Source organism: Syngnathus scovelli, chromosome 20, assembly GCF_024217435.2.
Source record: "Syngnathus scovelli strain Florida chromosome 20, RoL_Ssco_1.2, whole genome shotgun sequence".
NCBI lineage: Eukaryota > Metazoa > Chordata > Actinopteri > Syngnathiformes > Syngnathidae > Syngnathus > Syngnathus scovelli.
Window position 1 is genome coordinate 6,693,636 of NC_090866.1, and position 23,865 is coordinate 6,717,500.

Below are 23,865 nucleotides of genomic sequence, written 5' to 3' on the forward strand. Positions count from 1 at the left end.
AAGTTGAGTAACTTAAGCAACTTAAGTATTAAAAATATTTGATTTGACTTACAAAAAACTTTATCGTTTCAGTAACATATGAATTAAGTTTTATTGAATAATTATTACACTTTTATTTTGAAGGAACATATACAGCTACATTTTTATCAATATTGACTCTGGCGATGCTAAATTAATCAAATGATTTGGGTCGGTTTAGGGAACACAAGAGGCAAGACTGTTTTTGCCTCTTTGTTGACTTGAAAACAGAGGTTTAGATAAGATGCTAAAACCTTTGAGACTTTGAAGTGTGCGTGCGTGTGTGGTGGAGGAACACAGTCAACAGCCAAAAACACTTAAACTATATAAGGGATAATGTCGTTGTTTCTGCTTCATGCTGACTGCATTGCCTGGAAACTCCAAAGAAGTTCACAAGGTATTTAAGACCGAGAATCGTGATAACTAGGAAACTAAATTGCCTCAGCTCTAAACAATCACTTTTCAACAGTCATTGACGCCATACAACTCAACTCTTAACCTTGTTCAAAGCTATGTTGTTTTCTCTGTCTCACCAAATAAGATTAAAAAAAAGCTACACCATATGGACAAAAGTATTTAGACACGCAAGGTCATAACATGAGCAAATGTGGAATTGTTTCTTTATTATAAAAATATGGCAACCAAAATAAATTTGACATCTATCACATGCAGCACCTGACAAAAACGGAATGTCTCAAAACCATTTTCGTTGCCAGACACTAGAGATAAAACGATCTTCCATTAAATTGTGACAACACGTTCCTTTTTTGTTCTTTCTCAACAAAACATTTACAAAGATAACCAACCTTCTCACCTATTAGTTAGGATTGGATAGCAAACAGCCAATCAAAGCATGCCCTGTTTGACTCCTGATTGGTTAATAGTTTCAGATTTTAATTTATTAATTTCTGGTTATGATGGCAAAATACACACACACCATGCCGTGAAGTGAAAAAATAGTGGAGCAATTAAGGTGGAACATCTTAGTGTAACTATTGTGTTTCTCTTTGTGGACACTCTTGGCAACCACATGGAAACTTCAATTGTGCTTTCTCAGACTACGCATAAACATCATTCTCTCCATGCGTCACTTATTTCAGCCAAAGAATTAGTTGCTTCACAACCAAATGTTAAGGTAGCCACAACATGCGTGTTAAACTTGCTCCGTTAACATTCAGTCTTTCTGTACCATGTTTCTTGGAACACATCTTCTGTTATTGAAGAAGTAACCACTCACGCAGCTCAAGGAATTTTCCTCCTGAAGTGTCTCTTTCTGCTTTTCACCCACAGTATTTCGTTGCCAGTTTACCACTTGCTCATTTCCTCTGGAGACTCAACTCGGAATTACAAACACAGCTCGCGGTGTCATTGTGTGTTTTCTATAAAAACAAAGTGACTTTGCAATTGGCAAAGCCGAGTTTCGAAACACATTATAAATTAAAATAAATCATATTATAAAATACAATAAATACAGATTCAAGGAAATTCAAAGAAAATTTTAATATGGCATGTGAAGTCTTAATAATAAAGTTGATAATAATAATGTGCACTGATATTGGCACGCACACAAACAAAACAAATGAGCACACATATTCTAAGTTCAATTGCCTTTCCTTGCTAAGTCTGGTGTGTTTGGAGATGGTTACTGAGGAGACAGTATGCAGGAGGCCTCCCGTGCCTCCTACTGAAAGCCTTTCTTTCGCTGATAGATGTCCCAGCCTCTTGCTGAGTCCAGATTTGTAATCCATGGAGCATTCAGTTCACGCTTTTTTTGCAATAACGCTCACAAATTGAAAAGTCACATAAACTTGTCAGTTCAACCTTGATTAAGTTTATTTTCAGAATAAATAGCATGGTTGCGGTTCTCATGTCCGAGATTAAGATTTACTAACGTTTGCACCTGGATATTTGACTCATTCTGCTCTACATGGAGTAGCTTTTTGTCGTGCAATAAATACTGTGTGAGGAAGTGTACTATGTATATTATGCTGACAATAAAGTAGAAATGATAACTAACTGAATAAAAAACTAAAAATGATATAAAAACAGAATAAAAAAACCTCAAAATTATATTAAAACAACCTAAATTGAAAAACAACCAAAATTGAAAACTCCCAAACTATTTGGCGAATCAGTTTACAAACAACACAAAATTCATCAGTCCTGTCTATTGCGTCAAAAAAAAAAAAAAGAAAATGCAAAATGATTGGTTCGCAAATGCAGTGACCTCTCAAATGTGGTGCACATTCAAATATTCTGCTGACATTTGCCCTAAAAATAAAACATTCAAATACTGTTAGCGTGTTCTTTCCAAGCTGCAAACAAAGCTACATTTGTATGGTTATCAAATAAACATTTACTATCATTTTTCAGTATTTGTCAAACATGATGAAATGTAGAAATGTGAGTGGCGTAAAATGATAAAAAACATTGAGATAAATAGTCTCCTTTCAGGCAGAGGTGGTAAAGCACACTGATTTGTAAAAGTGACCTTTGGGAGATATAGAAAATTCACATATAGGCACGTACTGAACATTTAACACAGAATTACAGTCTTGCAGTTAGTCACGACTTTTTTAGGCAGTCCAGCGCTTTTTTTTTTTTTAAATAAAAAAGACAGATTCAAATAGGTAACGTCCCCTCGATCTTGTGCCTTCAATGAGTTGCATCAGAGACTCAATCAAGCGGGCATTCATAAAAAGTTGCCCACTTTTACACTGCAAAAAAATCATCCCGTAATCAGATAATTAATTGCGCAACATGGTCAGTGATGACAAAAATTCAATGCGACAACAAAGAAATGAGACCATGGCAGCCGCTACTGGTCATGACTAAATGCCAACTGGCTTATGTCACAAGGTGGCGTAACATCTCATCTAATTTATTACAATACTTCTCTCATTCGGATTCTTTGTCATGATTTTATGTATTCCGTAGCTGTCACGCAATTGAAGGTGCAACAAAAATGGTGGGGAAGCGAATTGTCTCAAACATCCTCCATAGCAATGGTCCCGAAACCTTTTTTGTAATGCAAATGTAACCTTTACATTACGCTTAATATCAAATAATCAATATTTCCCTGTGGCTAGATTTTCCCATCCTTATTTTGTCTTGGTAGCTGTCCACAGAAATTCTCACCTCACATTAATCCAGTCTGCAAAGAAATTTGAAACTGTCGAGGCCATAGGTGTCAAACTCCAGGCCCGGGGGCCAGATACGGCCCATCACTTTTTTTTTTTTTTAATTTATTTTGTTTCATTCATGAACTTCACTAAAGCATCACATTGTAATGTGATATTTTAACCCCGGAAAGACTATTTTGGGCTGACACCGAGACTTCCTGGAACATATCTATTGCTTGGGGACCTCGTTGGGATGACTGTGCAGAAATCAACATTAGTACTCAGTCTTTGATTTATTGGAGAGCTTGGACAGCTTCCAATTTGTTTCTGGGAATATCTGTGAGAATGATGGAATTAGTTGGTTCCTTATTTGCTTTGTCACACTGACTATAATTTTTTTTTTTAAATGTTTCAAATGAAACAAAACAACATTTTTACCATTTTATACATTTTTGCATGGTTAAAGAGGTGATGTTTCTTTCCTGAATGAAAGATCAAAATTAACTTGTCTATTTCTGGTGTCTGTGTGTCAAATTCACTGTAAACCAATCTGAAGATATTATTAATGGAAGTTTACAATTCCCATTTGCTCCCCTACGTTTTTAACTCTGACACATGTGGTCTTCATGCTGTGGCTACAGTCTGTACAACATGTGGTTTGATTTAGTGCGATGGAAAGATTAAATGGGGAACTTGGAAAAGTGAAAAAGAGCTGTGTCCTTTCTTGTTATGAAATTTAACTACATCTCTCGGAAGCTTTTATCAAAGCTCGAGTAAAGCTCAGCGCTGAATACCTGGAACCTTATTGCACTCCTTTTTTGTGGATCATGATTTGGTTTATGTGGTGTTCGGCAACCATGCCAGCATTAGTTGGATGGTTTTCTCTGTTTTAAGAACATGATGCAATTCTCTATTAATGTCAGTAGTTAACTAAGAAAGAAAGAAAAAAAAAATGTTGAGAGATGTGGTTACTACATATGTCAAGATAAATTTTGTATTGTTAATATTTAGTGCATATTCTTCTACATTATGGCGCAACATTACGTTGGTAATGGAGGAAGAGTGTCAACACAAAGGAATAAAGTATTTTCAAAGTAGGCATGTGAAATATATCATAAATAGAACAAAGCGTTAACTGCTGTTGACAGTGAGTTGTTCTATTTAATGAAATGGAACAAGAGCAGACTAGCATAAAGTGTGTGCCAGTGAACGGAAAGAAATTAAGTCAATGACGTCAAATGAAAGACCAGTCTGCAGTTTCACTTCAATTTAAAAATGCATACCTGACCCTGACTTCAGGTTTTGTTCATGCATACCCAAAAGTATGTTTTTACATAACAGGAGACATAAAATGAATTTGAAATGCTGATGACATGCAAAGTATAATGAAAAATGATGTTCTCATTCTGCTTTCTTGAATTCCACAAATCCATTTTCTGGAACAAACAGCAAGCTGTGACTGTGGATTCCAAAAAAAACAGACTCCAGATGAAAGTAAACAAACTTTGAAATGTAGTATCATGTAGGATGAAACTTATTTATGTGCAGCAATAGAATAGATAGCCAAATATTTTATTCTGTTTGAAAGAATGGCGTGGTTGACCCAATCAAAAGAAGCGCTTACATGTATGGGTCCTATTTATTTTCATAGCCAAGCACAGGTGTGCTTTTCGGGAATTTGGCAGATTGCACTGCGCCTCGCTCGGTGTTACGGAGGACCGAGGATGGTTTCTATTCCACATTCCCGCCATACCTGACGATTTGGTAACGGAAGAGTACACGTTAGACCAGGTGAAACCAGGTCTAAGTTGTGGCGCGAGTGATGTAACCCGATTCCCATTACGTGTGGTCGTAATTCATCATATTTCATTGACTGATGTCCCTTTAAATCATTGTAGAAATCAATTCATATAATGCATTATTATTATTATTATTATACATACACAGTACAAAATGTATACAACAAATTATTGGATGTGATTAAGATTAACTTGACGAGCATCCTGTGTTAGCTAGAACAAGTTTTAGACAGCACAATAATCAATAAACCAGTCAGATTATTAAGAATGAAGAAACATTTATTGGTTAAAATAGTTTTCACAGATACAATGAACGTTTGCTTTGCTATCATGCACTTTGTACTGTACATAGATTAGCACTGTCGGAGCTACTATAACAAATAACAAATGACTATTTTTCCCGCTTTGTCAGTGAAATATTAACATTTGGCCCATAACAATTAAACCAGCAGTTGGATGCTTCGTAACACGCACCTTAGTGTTTTTATTTTGTTACAAAATAAATTAGCAACATGTATACAGTATCAGAACTCTTCTCACGTTGTGGGTGCATCATATTAACATAGTTATCACCTACTAGATCACAGTGCAAACGCCATTGTAGCTGAAAGATCCATGTAAGTACCAACACAACGACTCATTTTCAAAGCACAAATTGAGATTGATTCTAATGTTTTGTAGTTGAGGAGCTACATTGGCATATATTTTAATATAACTGACTAAATATTAGTCCAGATCTAGAAGAAGTCTTCTAAAAACTCACATTTTCATTGTGACAGTTAGCATGATTTACAGTACTAAGTAACTATTTCTCAAGCAGCAACGCTGACATCGAATTGGAAACAAATACGCTAACGAGATCATTCGCTCGAATGAATAAAAAAAAATAAAAAAATCTTCCGGTTGTCTCCCAACAATATGAAAAAGGCAGCACTGATTTCACCAACCAATACATTGCTGTGTTACTACAGCCTGACGCATCAATTTTGCCACTAACACGCTCCTTTAAAAAAAAAAAAAAAAAAAAAACATACAAATAAACCCACAGAATGAAACATCACATAAATTCAAAGTTTATCAGGAAAAAAACATCCAGACTGACTACATCTGGATGTCTGGATGATTTGTGACTGTGACTGTAGAAACGGCCAATAAATAAACACGTTGTAGGGAGTTTAAAAAAAAAAAAAAATTGTCAGATGTACTGAATAGTAGTCAATTCGTAATTGGAGTAGTGGATTTCCATCATAACCCAAGCAATAAATACTCCGCAGACTCCCAAAAGCCTTGTTTTGCCTTTTTTGCAAAGTGACTACCATTAAAAAAAATGTGTCATTGGAAAGACACAGCGGGCTTTTTTTTAAATGTTCACATTTCAACTCTTATCTCATAATTGGAAAACATTTTGTGGCCTTATCAATTTCCAGTTATAAAATAGTCATCTTAGAATTCTTAGAAATGCGAGTCCACCAAGCAAAACTGTTTGTTCAGTTTGGTACAATTACAACTACCTAAATTAGAACTACCGTATTTTTCGCACTATAAGGCGCACCGGATGATATGGCGCACTTTCAATAAATGGCCCAATTTAAAACTTTGTCCATATATAAGGCGCACCGGATTATAAGGCGCACCTTCAATGAATGGCCCATTTTAAAACTTTGTCCATATATAAATCCATATATTTGGACATGCCTGCTGTAGTGGCTCAATATTGGTCCATCTATAACGCGCACCAGATTATAAGTCAGCTTTTGAGAAAATTGGAGGTTTTTAGGTATGCCTTATAGTGCCGAAAATACGGTACATGCACCTTGTACCCAACCTGGTATCCTGAAATTGTTTATTATGCTGTTTAATGTGTACTTCATGCACCACCAGAAATATTGCAAGTTTTGGGAATGACAATGAATATATGAGGAATAACTAACATGACTTTATAACAACTGAAATAGGCGATACATCACCTATCTTTGGCAGACTTTTATGTGTGCCAAAACGGTTGGTACTTGACCCGTTTAGGGACAATTACAAAGACCTTCATCCACAAAATGGCCGCCTCTACTAGAGCATACCGCAGTGAATCAAACTGAACTGTCCTGCTTGGTGGAAACATGGCTGACCCTATATAAAATGATCACATAGTGTTTATTGAACATAAAATCAAACAAATCGCTCTGTTCAACTGTTCTTGAGTGACTGCATCTCAGGATCACCTCTGCCTTTCCCCTACTTCTAAGGGTGTGCTTTGTTAAGGCTAGGTTAGGTGATAGGTCCTATAGGTAAATGGAAAGTCCTCAAAAACTATTTGCAACTTGTACCTTTTATCAGTGTTACATACAGGTTTGAATGTCTCTTGACGAACTTGGGCTACGTTCACACTGGAGCTCAATTCTGGGGTTTTTTTTTGCCCATGTGTATCTGGTCGTTTCTTGCAGTGAAGAATTACGATTTTTATTTTTTTTATTTTTTTTTGTCAAATGCGACCTGGGCATATTTGGATTTAAATCTGATATGTAACTGACATCATGTGTGAACCTGCAAACTTGATTTGAGTGACAGTTGTTTTAAAGTTTGGCTTTGATTGAGTCCCACTTGAAACTTGAATCATAATGTGGACATTTCTGGCGATGGACATTGGGCAGTGTCAACGTAGCCCAAGAGTCTCTACGATAAAAATAGTAACTGAGGTTAGGCCCAGCTCCTGTTCAAACCTAAGTGATCATTTCCTGATTCTCAGGCTGCCGGCCAGGTTTAAACGTCCAGGTCATCTGGCCTGGCCCGGCTACTCATCCGACTGCTGGCCCGGCTGCAGGGCCGAGCGTCCATCAAGGGCAGAGGCTGCATTTCGTGTCCGGCTGATAAGGGCAGTTTCTTATGCTCGTGGGTATCGTCGGGGAAGTCAAAGGCTTGTGCATGGGAGTTTGAAATAGTGCTCCCTCCTCCTCCAATCTGGCCAAGGCGGTTCTGCTCCGTGGAATAGTTAGCCCAGTTCTGTTCATGGGCCTGCTTGTTAAAATTACGACAAGACCCTGTACCCCTCTCTCCTGTGGCCAATTTGTAACCTGGAGGGGACATGGGTGAGAGTGGGGCAGTCGGGGAAGAGCAGCCATTATAGTAAGCATACTTGGTCGTGGAGAGATCCTTGGGGGTCGGGCTCAAAGTGCCCCCACTAGCATAGATAGTGGGTGGCTGTTGGCTCTTCACACGATCTTTGATCCTCTTGAAAAGCACATAGAAGAGCTCAATGATGTTGAGAAGCAAGGACACCAGAGAAACCACTAGCATGAAGATAATGAAGACGGTCTTTTCCGTGGGGCGTGACAGGAAACAGTCGACCCTATGTGGGCATGGATCTCTCTCGCAAGTGTAGACCGCCGCCAGGCTGAAGCCGTATATGTACCACTGGATCACAAGAAAGCCCACCTCAAAGAGGGACTTGAAAAAAATGCTGACGATGTAGGTTCTCAGCAGCGCCCCCTTCATCTTTACTTTGCCATGCTCGTCAATGCCGTACTTGTGCTTTTTCATTTCGATTTTCTTCAGCGGGAGGTCAACATCTCCTCCGTCATTCTGGACAATTTTGAGCTCTTCCTCTTTCCTGTTCAATTTCTGTTCCTTCCTGTTCAGGTAAAAAACATGAGCCAGATAAAGAAGGGTCGGGGTTGACACGAAGATAATCTGGAGGACCCAGAATCTGACGTGGGAGATGGGGAAGGATTTGTCATAGCAGACGTTCTCGCAACCAGGTTGTTGGGTGTTACAGTGGAAAGCGGATTGCTCATCTCCCCAGGCGGATTCTACTGCCGTGCCCAGGACCAGGATTCTGAAGATGAAGAGGACAGAGAGCCACACCTTCCCCCCGGCTGTGGAGTAGGCCTGGACCTTATCCAACAAACGGCCAAGAGCGCTCCAATCGCCCATCCTCAAGTAGGCTACGCTGGGAAAAAAAAGACATTACATCAATATGTAAGAATTATCAAATTAAATTATCTGACTGATCAAGCTTAGTTTAACTTGATTGTCAACGCCTTATATATAGTGTAGGCTATACAACAAACTGATGAATAACTAGTTTTGAAATCAAAGATGAGTAAAACTGTTCAGATATTAATAAAAGCTAGCAATCTCTATTTTTATAAAAAAAAGTAAACACAATTGGCAATTTTTGTATTGACACATGAAGTTGATGTGTCTTTGAGGGCCAAGTAAAATGGTGTGGCGGGCCGTATCTGGGCCCCCGAGCCTTGTGTTTGACACCTATTGCATCAAAGGATTATTTCCGCATATTTTGCTGATCCTTGACTTTGTTGCTGTTTTTGAACCTGCTTCAAAAAGAGCTGTTGAGGGAATAATGTGAAAAGAGAAAATAAAAAATATGGGCATAAATCAGACTATTTTTACCCCCAAAAGATGAGTAAGAACTGTTGGATGTAAATGGAATTTAAAAAAGACAACTCCCATTTTTACTAGATCATTATTCTAACTACTTTGAGGACTTTATTTTCTTTGGTAGTGGCAACATGAAGTGTTAGTGGCTTCTGTATATTGTTGGAGGTTTATTGGTCCTTGTGAAACAAGCACACAAGTTAATTCAGTTGCTGGGAGCAGACACAGGAAACACGTTTCAGACACAATCTTGTAAGCTTGAGAAAGTATGTCACAATCTTAACACCCAATGTGACTCATTAAATGAGTCATTATATGAATGCAGAAAGCTTGAATCAGAGATATCCATGAATCATGACATTAAGATAATATTTTTGGACAAAAAGGATAGAAGGTGTTCACTTTGGATTATTCCAGATCAAACTGGTTGGAGCTCTTGATTAAAAACATTTCAGTCACATGTGGGGATTTTAGCTTAAGTATTTCCCTGCTGCTCTCCTTTTCAACACTCCCATTGTGCCCATTTACATGCTTGTAAACAAAGTGCTTTTGCTATTTTTAAAAAGAATTTATTTATATCGCTTCTGTTTTCTTTCTGTTTTTGTACGTTTATTGTATGTGATTTACCTCTTTCAAATGTAGTGTGAAGAAGCACAAATAAGTTGTTGCAGACATGGAGCTTCAATGACCATCCCAAAAAAAAAAAGAAAAAAAAGAAAAAAAAAAAAAGGTAAAATGTGTGTGTGGGTAGCAGACCGGAAAGCCCTGCTGGGAGTTTCTTTCCAAAGTGCTCACACTGTCCTGTTGACAGCTTAGCGGTGCTAAGCATTGTGGCACAACTGGCAAGTGCCATCTATACAATTTATTTTTATAACCTAAACAAGCTCACATGGAATTTGGATCTCATCTGAGAAGAACATCATGGACTTGATCACAAGCATGACATACCCACACTCGGGACTTTCAATCAATAATTACCAAATGACGTTTAAGATTGGGATGCATCTCCTTGCTCATTGCTGCGATGCTTCCAGTAATGTAATATTTTAGCAAACTGGGCATATTTTCATTCATTTTTAAACTGAGTGACATCTCTGAAATGCCCTTTTTTTTTCACCACTCAAACCCACACTCAAAAGTGATTTGAGGGAAGACTAATGAAAACAGAAAAAAATATTAATAATTTGTACTGTGTATTAAGAAAACTTGTTTTTTTGACTGAATGTTGAATTCAAAATTGAATGTTTTCCAGTTGTCCATAAATCTACCCTTCTTAGAAGGGATGTTAACCTTAAGACATATTTTATGCTATAAATTACCGCGTTTCCTTATTACCGGGCAAAACAATGCACCTTATCCGACAACCTGGATGGTTGTGAGGGGGTCATAAGTTATTTTAGGGTTAGTCAGAGACTCTAATAGGAATAGTCAATCATGCCAAGTGATATTAAAGGCAATAAATAATTTTGTAGTTATTAGAAATTCCCGCCACTTTCTACATGAGTGGCTTTGGTGGTAAATGATTCAGACAGCACAGACAAATCCAACACAATGGCCCGTGCAGAAGACACAGGATATGAATGGAAAAACAAGTCCCAGTTTGAGGTTTCCTGCTATTCCTGCAGCAGCTGAACAATCTTTTTGAGGTTGTTTAACGGCTGTAAACTAACTGGGCTGACTGGGAAATACGCTTTTAATTAAATCACATCATTCACTTCAAGGTTCTGCAAACAGGATCATGGGTCCAAAATGCCACACAAAACAAAACAAAAGTTTTTTTTTTCTTACAAGAAAACATTGTGGGACATATTCAAATTATTATTATAAACAGTTAATCAAATTACAATGCTGCAAAAGCACAGCTCTGTGTTTGTGTCCAAACACAATATTTAGAGGCTAACTTGTAATAAATGTTATAAATATAACATTTGGAGCGTTAAACTCACCTGGAAAGTTACAGAAAGGAAAATAGAGAGCCCGTTGGGACCCTTTCCGTTACGTTAATTGGAATTCACTCCCCAAAGGTCAACATCCAAGTTTGGGAACAGACTGGAAACTGAGCCTAACTTATCAAACTTCCCTTATAAGTGTCCCGTCAGAGAGGGAGTCACCTGACCTTGACGTCAAAACCCGAAGCCCCTTTCGTTCTTCATGAGGACAAAAAAAAACGTTAGGCAGGCCAAGATGAAAAGTTCAAAGCAGCCAAGAAAATGGAAAGAACTAATACGTGTTTAGCTTAGTAAACAACTTTTAGGAAAATGTGTTTTTGTCACTTTAATGCATCTTTAACATCAAGCATATTGCCAGGAGAGAAAAAAAAGTTGGCTGCAGTTTTTTTTTTTTTTTTACGCGCATCTTACGTCCTTAGAATATGTTCGGATGCAAATTCGCATGCATAAAATTAATAATGATTTTTTTAAAAAATCCGGAGCCGGCATCGACACCTGTTGATTTGAATGTTGCCGAAATGTATTTTTTCTGGATTTTACCATCAATGCTTCTGTTACAAAACACGAAACATATGCCATCTCGTTTTAGCAAACAAATATTAAGCGTATTGTTTCACTCCAAACCGGTCGATTTTTTTTTTGCTATTTTTTGTTTGCTTCTACTAACGTATCAAAAAAGTTTCTCTCGTTTCTGTCAGCTTTTCTTATTGCGATTTGCTGGTAAATATTGCCATCTAGTGGCTGAATAAATAAAATACAGACGATCACTTTAGTACCACAAATACTTGCTACGTACTTGATTGAAATTTTGCCACAGTATTTCAAAATATTCCATGTTGATAATCAGACAGGCGCAAACACACAAAACTGTTTTGTAACTATTGTGAGAAATCATTAATATAATCAGTTTCATCACGTTAATGAATTTCAACGATTATTCAAAATAAAAACATGAGTAAATGATTTTTTTTTTCCTTTTGTCTAAAATGTGTCTCTAATAAAACAAAACAAATTGTCGGTCGGTATCAAAATGCAATAATTAATACCCAAAACGTATCTCAGTTTGAAAAAGGTTGGTGACCCACCTGCTCCAAAATAATCCAAACAGTGGGCAGGGCGCAAGTTACACTGAAAATATTAGACGGATACAAACAATAAATAAATACATTTAACAGCTATAAACTGACTAGCCTTTAGTTCAAACACATCATTCATTCCAAAATTCTATAAGAGGATCAGTTAGTGAGTGAACGTTTTTGTCACAGAAGAAAAACGTTAACCAAAATCAAAGTTATGTTAACAAAGCACCGTTCACACGAAATTTAGAGGCAAGCGTATAATAAAAATACAGCATTACAAGTTTCAAACTCACCAGAGAGTAAATTAGAGACACGGGATTAATTGGAATTCGCTCCTCAGAAAGGTTGACATCCAAGTTTGGAAACAGACGGGAAAGTGAGCTTAATTTATAAACTTCCTTTACAAATGTCCCGTCAAAGAGGGAGTCACCTGACCTTGACGTCAACCCGAAGCCTCTCTCGCGCTACATTAGGATAATAGCAATTTAAAATGTATCTTTTACCTCAAGCAGTACTGACGCATACGCAGCGATAAAAATAAAAACTTTCCATAGCCATAAACTATTTGAGACTTTGATTCTATACCGCAATTGAGAGTTTGCTCTGCGGACCTCGTGATTGTATTGGAATATGACGACACATGTTGATTTAAATGTCAACGAAATACACTGATAGAAATGTTAGAAAATTATTCACTGAACAAGACATAGAGGGATGCATTTATTCCTAATTGTAATTTAATTTATTGATGCAGACACGCAGCTGTATTATTATTATTATTATTATTATTATTATTATTATTATTATTATTATTGATTTTTGTTTGACACACTTCCGCTAAATTTGTAGAAAAGAAAACACAATTTCAATTGAGTTGATATCTAGGCCATAAAATCAAATGAAATGTTTTTGGTTCACATCAGCAAAGAAAGAATAAGCAGAACAGAAAATGGATGTGGAGGAATGAATGTAAAATCATAAAATTTCAGTTTGATGAAAAAGATTACAAGCCATTATGAGTAATTTTTGACTCTAAATGGGTAACATTCCTAAGATCCCTTAAAATGTATCCCAGGTAGCCTGGAAGTTGATATAACTTTGAGCCTCCTTTATTGTAAAGTGCATCTTAGTAAAATTAATAAAGTTAACCTAACTTGCAGATCTAAGGCCTCCTGTTGCTCAACTACATGATGCAACTTCTATTCAAGATCTTGCTGGAGGTGGCCAGTACTTAATCTACGGCGCCTTTCTCATGCCTGATAAGATTACGTTCCAAGGCGGAAGTTGTCCGAGTGTTACTACATCAGCTGTCAAACTGAAAATAATGTTTATCATTTTTATGTTGGCAATGGCTGTCATCTCTGTACTGCTCAACAGTGCTGAAATGTTTCATCAGATATTAAAGATCAGGCAAAGATGAAAGAGGAGCATTGGCTCATTTCTTTGCCAGTAAATTTCCCAATTGTTTCAAAATCCAAACAAATGGGTCAGCTCCCATTGATTGAAAGTTTAAATTTTACCTGTTATCAGACATGGCCATGACACTGAGGTCAAGGTTATTATTATTATTATTATTTTTACTATTATTATTATGATTGTTATTATTGTTGTTATTATTATTATTATTATTATTATTATTATCATCATCATTATTATCATCATCATTATTATTATTAATATTGTATACATTTTATATTTTTTGTATTATTTATTATATATTCTATTTCTCCTAAATGCACAGATCACCGAGAGGTGCTTTTTTTGTTACAAAGATTTAAAGTAGAAGCATCGACATCAAAAATTGCTCAATAATTCAAAGTGAAATATTCAGGGACAATATAATTGACAAGCACTTTACTTCAACCTCAAATTACAGAGCCAAGTAAAAGTGGAACAGTGAATAAGAAATAACAAACTTTTAGGACTTTCTACAAGAGTAGATTGCATCTGTTTACATCAGTTCACATGAAAGATTTGGCCTTTAAAATAAAGCTTGCAGCTTAATGTGACATTCAGTGTAATTTTATTTCAAATGTAAAAAAAAAAAAAAGTTGACATAAACCTTTGAAGGCAACAGTAGAAAAAAAAAATCTCGTTTTCACTCTGAGTGGATGTGACTATCATCGTTGCTTAAGCACGTGGTGACCTGAGGATGGAGAGGCAACAGAGGGTAGCCTAAGCCTCCATATTGGTTTCTCATGCTTCCCCATGGTGGCTTGGTTGGTGGACACGGCATTGCCGTGAGCACCTGAGCTTGAGCTGCATGGTGTTTCTTTGCGCTATGCCTTTTATTACACAGCAGGTAGACAATCTCAACAATATTGAGAAGTACTGAAATACCAGAAACCACAAGCATAAAGTAGATAAAGATGGTCTTCTCTGTAGGACGAGAAATATAACACCTGGATCCGCTCTCATGAGCACAAGGTGGTGAATTCTTACAATGGAAATCCGAGACAACTTTTAGAGGGCCAAAGACATAAAACTGTCCGATGGTGAACCCAACTTCCAGGATTATTTTAAATACAAGCTGGGTCATGTATGTGGAAAATAAGAGTCCTTTAATTTTCACCTTCCCTCTTTCATCAGTGTATTTAGGTGTCTTTGGTTTGTTTCCATTGAGTTTGCTCTGCTCCAGCTCTATCATTTTCTTCTCCTTGTGGATGATGAAGACAGCATGGCCAAGGTAGACCAGTGTTGGGGTTGACACAAAAGTGATTTGCAGTACCCAGTAATGCACATAAGACATTGGGAACATCCAGTTATAGCAGGAGTGTTTACATCCTGGTTCAAGAGAGTCACAGTAGAACTCAGACAATTCATCACCCCAAACATTTTCTGCAGCGGCGCTCAACACGAAGATCCTGAACACAAAGAGGACACTCATCCAGATCTTTCCGACAACAGTGGAATGAGTTTGGACCTTGTGGAGAAGTTTGGACAGGTACGCCCAGTCACCCATGGCAAATAACTAACATCTGAAATAGAGAAACACATACTGGTGTCAACGTCAAACAAAGGATATTTGAGGTAATGGTAAATCAATTCCAAACTTTCTCCCAAGAATGTGATGAGTAAGGCACCGTTGTATTTAAATAAATAACTAAATAAATGAAAGTAATAAAAACAAAACTAAATAAATAAACAAGAGCAATAAATAAATAAATAAATGAAATAAATGAAAGTAATATATAAATAAATAAATAAATAAATAAATGCTTATTTTTTAGCATTAGAAAAACATTATCATCAACTGTATGTTTGTTTCTCATATTTTGGATAACAAACCAAAAGTATGATGATATTGATAATTATACAGGCCTATGTTATGCGAAGTTTTATCTGCCATATGTTTCAACCATGTATATGTCAACATGTTTTTTTAGAGGTATAAGCGTCTTAATCTGCATATGTACTAGATATGATCCATATTTGTAGCATACAGTTAATTTTGTCGAATACAAATGCAGAAATCTCAACGCACAATTTAAAACACAATCTCGCCCGATTTGAGGAAGCATGATACTCTACTGTATTTGATTTAAACCGAACAAATATTTAAACATAAAAAAAATATACTTGCCTGACACACTCCCACTTGGTAGAAAAATAAATGCAAAAAGAAAACACAATAACAATTGGTTTAATATCGAGGACAAGACTTAAATACAACCAAGTGAAGTGGGTTTGGTTTGATAGACTCACATCAGCATAACGCCCACAGCTTCTTTTTTCGATGTGTCTAACTCGTGATTGTTTTGAAGAATTTCATCAGTCCAGTTTCCTGTCAAACTGCGTAACTTGCATTATTCTCTCGGTAAACATACCTCCCACTGGACATAGCTCACACCGAGACATAGTTACACCCTTTTATTATGAATTTTGATGATGAGAATTTGTTACAAAAAAGAAACCTGGAGAGGAACACCAAAATCTTTCTGGAATTGTCATCTCAGTCCCCCAAAATTGAATATTATTGAAAATGTGTACGTGATTTAACGTGTGCTCGGAAACCATCAAACCTGACTCAACTGAACAGGAGTCCAATGAATCTCAGTTGACTCCCTAAAGCACCGGTGTCAAACTCGAGGTCGGGGGGCCGCATCATGTCTGTCATGACCCTCGCAAAACTTTTTATCAAAATGTTTCAGAATTTCTTACAAAAAAGAAACCTGGAGAGGAACACCAAAATCTTTCTGGAATTGTCATCTCAGTCCCCCAAAATGTAATATTATTGAAAATGTGTACATGATTTAACGTGTGCTCGGAAACCATCAAACCTGACTCAACTGAACAGGTGTCCAAGGAATCTCAGTTCACTCCCTAAATCACCGGTGTCAAACTCAAGGTCGGGGGGCCGTTTGTCTGTCATGACCCTCGCAAAAATCTTCATCAAAATGTTTCTCATGCGCAATAAACGAAAGTTTTCTTTTCCAAGCCTCGAACTTTGAGTCGTCAATGGACGACAGCTGATTGTTCTGCTTCTGGGAAAAAAAATCCTGTTCCTCTTGAGACACAAACATTTTACCGGGAGTTGTCTTAATACTTTGGAGCAGCTGAGACTTCTGTAAGTTTCAAGAGGTTATCTTCAAGGCGGTACAACGGGGGGGACAATTTATTCATACATATTGCAAAAGCAAGCTGTCGCAATATGCTAGTAAATAAGATGAATTGTGAAGAAATTGTGTCATGTTCTGCTGAGTCATCGTCACGCATGAGGGAGTCTGATAAACTTGATGTTGCTGCAAAATTAAGCTACGCTTTAAGAGAGAAGTGAAACCATCATAGTGGGATTACAAGAAGAGACGGAAGCAGGAACGTTGAGTAGGTAGGACCCGTTATAACTTTTAATAAAAAATCTTAGTTTAAATACAATGTAAATTCATTTATCAACCTTTTAAATGATAAAACAGATGACAAAGAATACATTTTAGCGTTTTACAACTTTTTGGAATATGAATGTGTTGATCAAAAGTCATCTGAAACAAGTTTGAAGGTAGTGTAAAGAGCATTTTATCTGGTGAACATTTATTTTCTTTTTTTGAACGTGTGTGCGGTGTATATGTGTTTATGGGTATTATTATTATTATTTTTACAGTGTGTTGGAGCCTATATCAAAAATGTATTACGTCTCACATTACCGCTGCAATTTTGTTGATCATTTGTTAACATTGCTAGCATGAGCTTTGAACAGCCAGAAAAAAACATTTTATAACTGTTTGCGTCTTCTCCCACAGACCTGTGAAAGATCGGCTGCCATCATGGGCGAGTGGTCCTTCTTATCAGAGCTGTTGGACAAGGTCGAATCACATTCGACTATATTTGGCAAGGTCTGGATGAGCGTTTTGTTCGTCTTCAGAATCTTCATTCTAGCAGCTGGAGTGGACAAAATATGGGGAGATGAACAAGCAAATATGGACTGTAACACCCATAGCCCCGGCTGCAAGAATGCTTGCTATGATAAGTCCTTCCCCATATCTCACACACGTTTCTGGGTGCTCCAAATCCTAACTGTCTCAACACCTACATTCATCTATCTGGGTCACGTCCTGCTTGTTATTCGCAAAGAGAATAAGATCAGGCGACACAATCGTGACCCCAACAGGATAATCAAATCTCCCAAATATTCTGATGAAAATGGCAAGGTGCAGCTTAAAGGCTTCCTGTTGGTCAGCTACATGATGCAGCTTCTGTTCAAGATCTTGCTGGAGGTGGGCTTCATCGTGGGCCAGTACTTCATCTACGGTTCCATTCTCATACCTGATAAGATTACGTTCCAAGGCGGAAGTTGTCGGACTGACACAAACTGCTTCATTAGTCGTCCGACAGAAAAAAATGTGTTCATCATTTTTATGTTGGTGATGGCTGTCATCTCTGTACTGCTCAACATTGCTGAAATGTTTCATCTGATAATATTGAAGATCAGGCAAAAATGAAAGAGGAGCTCATTTCTTAGCCAATCATTTTGCCCAATGTTTAAAAATCCAAACAAATCGGCCGACTCCCATTGAGGTCCCACACTATAACGTGAAAGATTGAAATTTTACCTGATAATGTATGATGAACTATTTTGAGATGATAATAAGATGCCCTATGCAGGTCACAACACAAATACAGCCCTGCACTTTTATTATTCCTGGCTCTTTGTATTTTAAGTTTATACAATGTTATTTTTGTGTGTGACATTTTTCTAAATTCTTGAGCTGTGATGGAAGTGCAAAATTGTTGCCTGCAAGTCTTGAGCATGTTGTTGCTATGTTATGTATTGTATGACAACCATTTTTTTTATATACTTTCTATACATCTGGAAATGAACCACAAATAAACTAAATTACAATATGAATTGTATTTTATATTACCAAAAAACTCTAGTCACCCAAGAGGTGTTTGTAGGCTAATACCAAACAGGAAAATTATTTGAATTCCGCTTCCAATAAAAAAAAAAATGTTTAAAGGGGAGAGAGTCGATGACGTCACTTCCACACCGGATGTCATCGTGTGTAAGTAACAGAGACCGTTACTTGAGAACTGTCTTGAGACAAGACATACAATTAGGGTTCTACAGGCACTGTTTCACACTAAAATGTCACCAATACCATCGTAGTCGCGTTTAAATCCCTTACTGGCTTCCTTTTATTCCATTGAGGCTTTTTCCTTTCCGACCACGAAGCTGTTTTCCGACTGCTGTTATGTAAAGCGTCTTACCACTGCCAATGTGGAACAGAGGTGATCTTGACGATGGATACGATTCGAATAAAACAGGTAAGCTTTATTATTATTATGCGACTAAATATGTCATAATATTGTGACTTGCTTGTAGGTAGACATGTAGTGGCCGATATACGGCGTTTGTTGATTTAAAAGGATGAACTGCGGTCGACTAGAATTTACGTCACTTGGTGGGCAGCAAGAATGCACGAAAACGTCGCGTGGCGCAGAGAAGCTAGTTCTATATACCATGTTTTTTCTTCTCCCCTCAAAAATATTTCATTTTATTTTCAATTAAATTGTACAGCAGTTCACATTATTGGTGGAAACTGTTTGAAATAAGATATTTAGTCCAAAACATTTATCTTTGTCTCAGTTTTTATATCACAAAGATCTTGAATTGAACAGGGGTGTGTAGACTTTTTATATCCACTAATTAGCTCACTGTCATGTACATTTATCCATTTAATCTTTGTATTCAGATAAGTTTGTGGGGTTAGGAAATTTCTTTACTATGGGAGGTTTCAGGGAAATAACAAAAACAGCATTTTGGTTGAGCAACTAACATTATATTGACAAAGAAAGCTGGCCATTTTTAACTTTAAGTGGATCAATAATTTGTAAAATAACAATTATATACTATATCTGTACAAGAAAAAGTGTTACTAATGTGAATAGGTACTTTTAGAAATAAAAAGTATTGTATTGCTAGACTTGATTTAATTTACCTGGAGTTTCTCAGGTGATCAACTGTTTTCATTCAAATTACTAGTATGACTCTGTACAAAAGTTTAGCTTTATCATTAATAAAAAAAGATAAAAAGTCATACTACATACCTGCACACACCTAATATTTGAAACTATGATTCCATTCATCTAACAGTTCTCTACAAAGAAGAGGGACCGTTGCTAAATTGTTTCTAATGTTGCTTTAAGGTTCAAGTAGTGGTGGCTCTCCTGGGTGGGTCCCTATGCACGAATCATCCTGGCACAGCAAGCAGCCTGGACCTGGGAACAGCATCTTTGGACGTAGACACAGTGCTGTGTCCGACAGTGGCGACACCGGCATTGGTACCTACTGCTCTGATAGCGTGGAAGGTATATATTTTTTTTCTTTTCAAGATTACCATTAACAGATATAGATGTCAAAGATCCATTTTAACTGGGCCAGCAGTGAATGAGTTAAGCAAATTTGGGCCCAAATTAATTGTCTCTTTCCCTTGTACCTCCCGAAGATGACTCCTGCTCAAGCACCACACCTTCATCTCTCCAGCCGTTGTCCCGACGTCACTCTAGTCAGGAGGATGGGTTCGGCGGGAGCGCCCCGGTTGTCCACGCCAAGCCATCACCATCCACATCATCATATGCCGCTCTGAGAATGACAACCTCACCCAGCAGCACCGCTCATAGGACCAAATCTTGCCAGCTGACTCCTCCTACCACGTCTCCCCTTGGTGCACAAATTACCGTTGACATGCAGGATCAGCAGCCCATCAGGAGGTGGTCTTCTCTCACTAAGTTATCATCTGGTGTTGATAAGAACTCCAAGAAGACGTCAGTCCATCAACACAGTGCAGATTCACATGGCTCCCTGGACAGGGGTCTGCTCTATGGCTACAGAAAAGAACCCCGTGGCTTAAATAGGGACCTGTATTTACCTCTATCTTCCTCCTTGCTCTGTCACAGCTTATTACAACGCTCTCCTGGTGCAGCAGGTCCTTACTACTGGAGCAAACATAGTAGTAGATCGGCTTTGGAAACTGATTTATCACTGTCCTCATCTTTATCCTCACCTAGTAAACACAGCAGTTTGGACATAAACCATAGTAGTTTAGCAGAAACTAAGATGGCTCTTGGAGGTAGTCAAGTTTATGGCCTCAGTTTATCAAAGCTAGCAGACTCAGCTCTTGGTCACCCAGTTGACAGAGACTCCCCAATTCAGCCAGCTGTCCGCACACAAATGTGGTTGACAGAGCAGATGGAATATAGCTCCAAAGTAGAACATGGAGGAGAAAATGGCCAGATGGTTGGTAGTGAAACAAAGATCTGTGGTGGAGATGGAGCATCACGCGAACAAGGCATGAACCAGGTAAGAGTGACAGTGCAGCACATTCTCTTTTTTATTTTATTTTATTAATTTAATGAAAACATTGTGCATTTGCAGACGCTGCTTGGGACATCCCATTTTGCCAACACTTTAGTGAAAGTTAAAGAGGGAATGCTGAGACAAAAAGAACTAGAGATAGATAGGTAAGTCATGACCCACTTTCCACTCTTAGGCTTAATAGGCACCAGAAAGAGTTACGATTTTTTTTCTTTTCAGACAGAAGCAACAGATCCTGCAACTCCATGCCCGCATTCGAGAAAATGAGCTGAAAGCCCAGCAGGTGCTACATAGTCAGAGGTGGTTTGAAGACCCTCAAATTCTGAAAATGAAGGTACCATCTATCATAAATACTTCCTCACTATAATCGGAATATGCTCTGGGGTAACGCTTGTCCTTGCCCAATAGAAGTCAGTGAAGGAAGTACCGTCTGATCGACTTTGTTGCGATGAAGAACTCAGCAGGAAGCTGGCAGTGTCCGAACTGGAAGTGCTCCATCTTACTGAACTGTACAAGCAAGCTACTCAAAAATATACTGAAGACCTCAAGAAACTGGAAGATAAGGTAGTGGGAATCACACATTTAAAAAAAAAAACAAGAAGAACCACAAGCTGTTTATTTTAAAAGTGTTTTTTGTTTATATTGTTTTGCAAAGAAATGAGATTGACTATGCAGTTATGCCTTATCATGTTTTTAAAACAAATGCTTCTGTGATCAGATCAAGACAAGGGATCGCTACATCTGCAGTCTGAAGAAAAAATGTCAGCGGGAGAGCGAACAGAACCAAGAAAAACAGCAACGCATCGAAACTCTAGAGAAGTACCTGGCTGACCTGCCAACTCTGGGCGAAGTACAAGTCCAGGCACTGCAGGTACACGCACACCTTTTTATGTTCTTTTTGGGGCAGTTCTTTCTAAATTAATAAAAACCTAAACTATTTCTATTTTTAATTCAAAATCTAACAGGTCAGTAATAAAAAAAAACATAATAATGGTAGTCCAACAATATAAAATCACTTCTGTCATGATCTGTCGCTTAAAAAAAAAAATCATAAAAATCGACTGCTGAATTTCATAATTGCACATTCTGTGTGTGTGGTTTTTTTTGTGTGTGTTCAGCTGGAAGAGGTGCAGTTGAGAGCTCAGAATCTGGAGAAAACGGTGTGTCACTTGCAGAAAAAATTGCAAGACAGCTATACTCTGTTGAAGGAAAAAGACATCAAGCTTGAGATGCAAGCCAGGAGAGAGAAGGAGCTGATTGCTTCTGTACACGGGTACTAATCTTATTTAACTAGCTGGAATCTGCGTCCTACTAGCTTGGTTTGAGGTTTCTTCTAGGCTCTTATCATGCTCAAGTATTTCCTGACCTCTCTGCTAACACCTGTTCCTATCTGTCACTCGCATTTTTGTTGACTCAAGATTGCAGCAGAAGGTGCAGAGATGTTTGGAGGATGGAGTGAGGTTGGACCTGAAGCATCTTGAGGTGGAAAATTCTCAACTCCTGGAGAAACAAGACCACAGCAGCAAGGTGGGGTTTGGAACGGAGCACATTTGTGCTGAAGTAGATGTAGAGAATGTACTCAGTCACATCTTCTCTGTGTCTCCGCTTAGCTCATTGAGCATCAGAAAAAACAGATTGAGAGGCTCAACACACAAGTGAAGGTATGCTAATAAAAATCTACCATCCTGCCTTCTCCGCCTAATATCTGGCACATGAAAGTGACCCAAGTCGGATCAAAAAAAAAAAAATTGGAGAAATACATACCCTTATTAATTATTATACTCTCACTGCCTGCTGTATGGTGATAGGTGACCAGTTCCAGACTTCAGAAAGGAAGAAACCTTTCACAACAGTTAAGTCCTCCAGACAACCAAGAAGGTTCATCCTTTGACTCTACAACCCTGTCACAGGTAATTTATTTATTTCATGTCTTGGCCTAGAAAAGATTGTGTACAAATAGTTTTGCTAACGACTTTTGAGAAGATCTCTTAAGCGTGTACAATGTGTGTTAACGAATGAATAATTGCCTACAGGACAACACTGTGGAGCTTCCACAAATGGGGCGACTCTTGAAGGAGCTGTCCTTGTGTCTTCTGGACCTTCAGGCTCTTCGCGGCATCCTGTTGCAGAGAGCTCAAGGAAAGGAACTCAACTTGTCCCTGCTGCTGGGCATGACATGTATGTGGACAACATTCTTCACAACAGCACCAAAATCTGTTTGATGGATGTTAAATTTCGGAATATGTTGGAACATTGTGCTGCTGTAAGCACAAGCTATAATATAGGCTGACTGAATGATTAAAACTTTGACGTTTGTTTTCAGTCCTAGTTGACCCTAAAGAGTAAAATGGACCATGTTTGTTTCTTTTAAATTGACGCAAACAGGTTGATGTAAAAGGACAGCTCACGTTAGCACCTCTGACTAATGAAATAACTGGACACACCAAACTTGCGGTTTATGACTAATATGACTATCACTTTTGGTAAAATCACACCTTTTTCATACAGATTGCTCAAAGATGATAAAGGTGTTGATTCGGAGAAAGGATCTTTTCTGATGTGACTTCCTATGAACTCCTATTTTTATTGTCTTGTGCTAAGCTCAATTGCATAATGTCTGTCATTTCTGTGCAGCATTGAGTCTGTCTGCAGAGGAGAGCGAGTGCAGCGACGCGCAGGAGGAAGTCATCCCGTTGA

At 37.8% G+C, this 23,865-nt stretch overlaps 5 protein-coding genes across 10 annotated transcripts in view; 3 read left to right on the forward strand and 2 right to left on the reverse strand.

The window, feature by feature from the left end:
- The window catches only part of mcm9 (minichromosome maintenance 9 homologous recombination repair factor), a 53,576-nt gene extending 35,838 nt beyond the window's left edge, over window positions 1–17,738 (forward strand). Inside the window, exon 20 of the mRNA XM_068649132.1 lies at window positions 17,594–17,738. The gene's annotated coding sequence lies outside the window, so the exon portion shown is untranslated. The remainder of the gene's footprint in view (window positions 1–17,593) is intronic.
- LOC125990190 (gap junction Cx32.2 protein) lies at window positions 41–18,690 on the forward strand. The gene is made up of 2 exons (XM_049757003.2): window positions 41–415; window positions 17,594–18,690. Exons 1-2 carry the CDS (start codon window positions 374–376, stop codon window positions 18,290–18,292), a joined length of 741 nt encoding a protein of 246 aa, XP_049612960.1. The 5' UTR covers window positions 41–373; the 3' UTR covers window positions 18,293–18,690.
- On the reverse strand, window positions 5,198–12,780 carry gja1b (gap junction protein alpha 1b). Of its 5 annotated transcripts, XM_049756998.2 has the most exons (3): window positions 12,650–12,717; window positions 12,363–12,405; window positions 5,198–8,874 (listed from the first exon to the last, which is right to left on the reverse strand). In XM_049756998.2, the coding sequence occupies exon 3, from the start codon at window positions 8,861–8,863 to the stop codon at window positions 7,694–7,696; it is 1,170 nt and encodes a 389-aa protein (XP_049612955.1). In that variant the 5' UTR covers window positions 8,864–8,874; window positions 12,363–12,405; window positions 12,650–12,717; the 3' UTR covers window positions 5,198–7,693. The 5 variants fall into 5 exon arrangements, with proteins under 5 accessions (XP_049612955.1, XP_049612954.1, XP_049612953.1 ...); XM_049756997.2 differs by lacking the exon at window positions 12,363–12,405 and having other exon boundaries at window positions 12,650–12,780; XM_049756996.2 differs by lacking the exon at window positions 12,363–12,405 and having other exon boundaries at window positions 5,198–8,879; window positions 12,650–12,729.
- Window positions 14,196–16,129, reverse strand: LOC125990188 (gap junction Cx32.2 protein). 2 transcript variants are annotated; one of them, XM_049757001.2, is made up of 3 exons: window positions 16,062–16,129; window positions 15,940–15,953; window positions 14,196–15,334 (listed from the first exon to the last, which is right to left on the reverse strand). In XM_049757001.2, the coding sequence occupies exon 3, from the start codon at window positions 15,316–15,318 to the stop codon at window positions 14,455–14,457; it is 864 nt and encodes a 287-aa protein (XP_049612958.1). In that variant the 5' UTR covers window positions 15,319–15,334; window positions 15,940–15,953; window positions 16,062–16,129; the 3' UTR covers window positions 14,196–14,454. The 2 variants fall into 2 exon arrangements, with proteins under 2 accessions (XP_049612958.1, XP_049612957.1); XM_049757000.1 differs by having other exon boundaries at window positions 15,940–16,103.
- A 133-nt stretch (window positions 18,691–18,823) lies between the features above and the next one.
- The window catches only part of cep85l (centrosomal protein 85, like), a 6,072-nt gene continuing 1,030 nt past the window's right edge, over window positions 18,824–23,865 (forward strand). The window contains exons 1-13 of the mRNA XM_049756976.2: window positions 18,824–19,118; window positions 20,001–20,162; window positions 20,300–21,153; window positions 21,229–21,314; window positions 21,388–21,502; window positions 21,577–21,732; window positions 21,887–22,039; window positions 22,287–22,441; window positions 22,587–22,695; window positions 22,779–22,829; window positions 22,977–23,078; window positions 23,202–23,346; window positions 23,803–23,865. The exon at window positions 23,803–23,865 is cut by the window's right edge and continues 1,030 nt beyond it. Coding sequence (XP_049612933.1) covers window positions 19,070–19,118; window positions 20,001–20,162; window positions 20,300–21,153; window positions 21,229–21,314; window positions 21,388–21,502; window positions 21,577–21,732; window positions 21,887–22,039; window positions 22,287–22,441; window positions 22,587–22,695; window positions 22,779–22,829; window positions 22,977–23,078; window positions 23,202–23,346; window positions 23,803–23,865 — 2,200 coding nt within the window. The 5' untranslated portion in view covers window positions 18,824–19,069. The remainder of the gene's footprint in view (window positions 19,119–20,000; window positions 20,163–20,299; window positions 21,154–21,228; window positions 21,315–21,387; window positions 21,503–21,576; window positions 21,733–21,886; window positions 22,040–22,286; window positions 22,442–22,586; window positions 22,696–22,778; window positions 22,830–22,976; window positions 23,079–23,201; window positions 23,347–23,802) is intronic.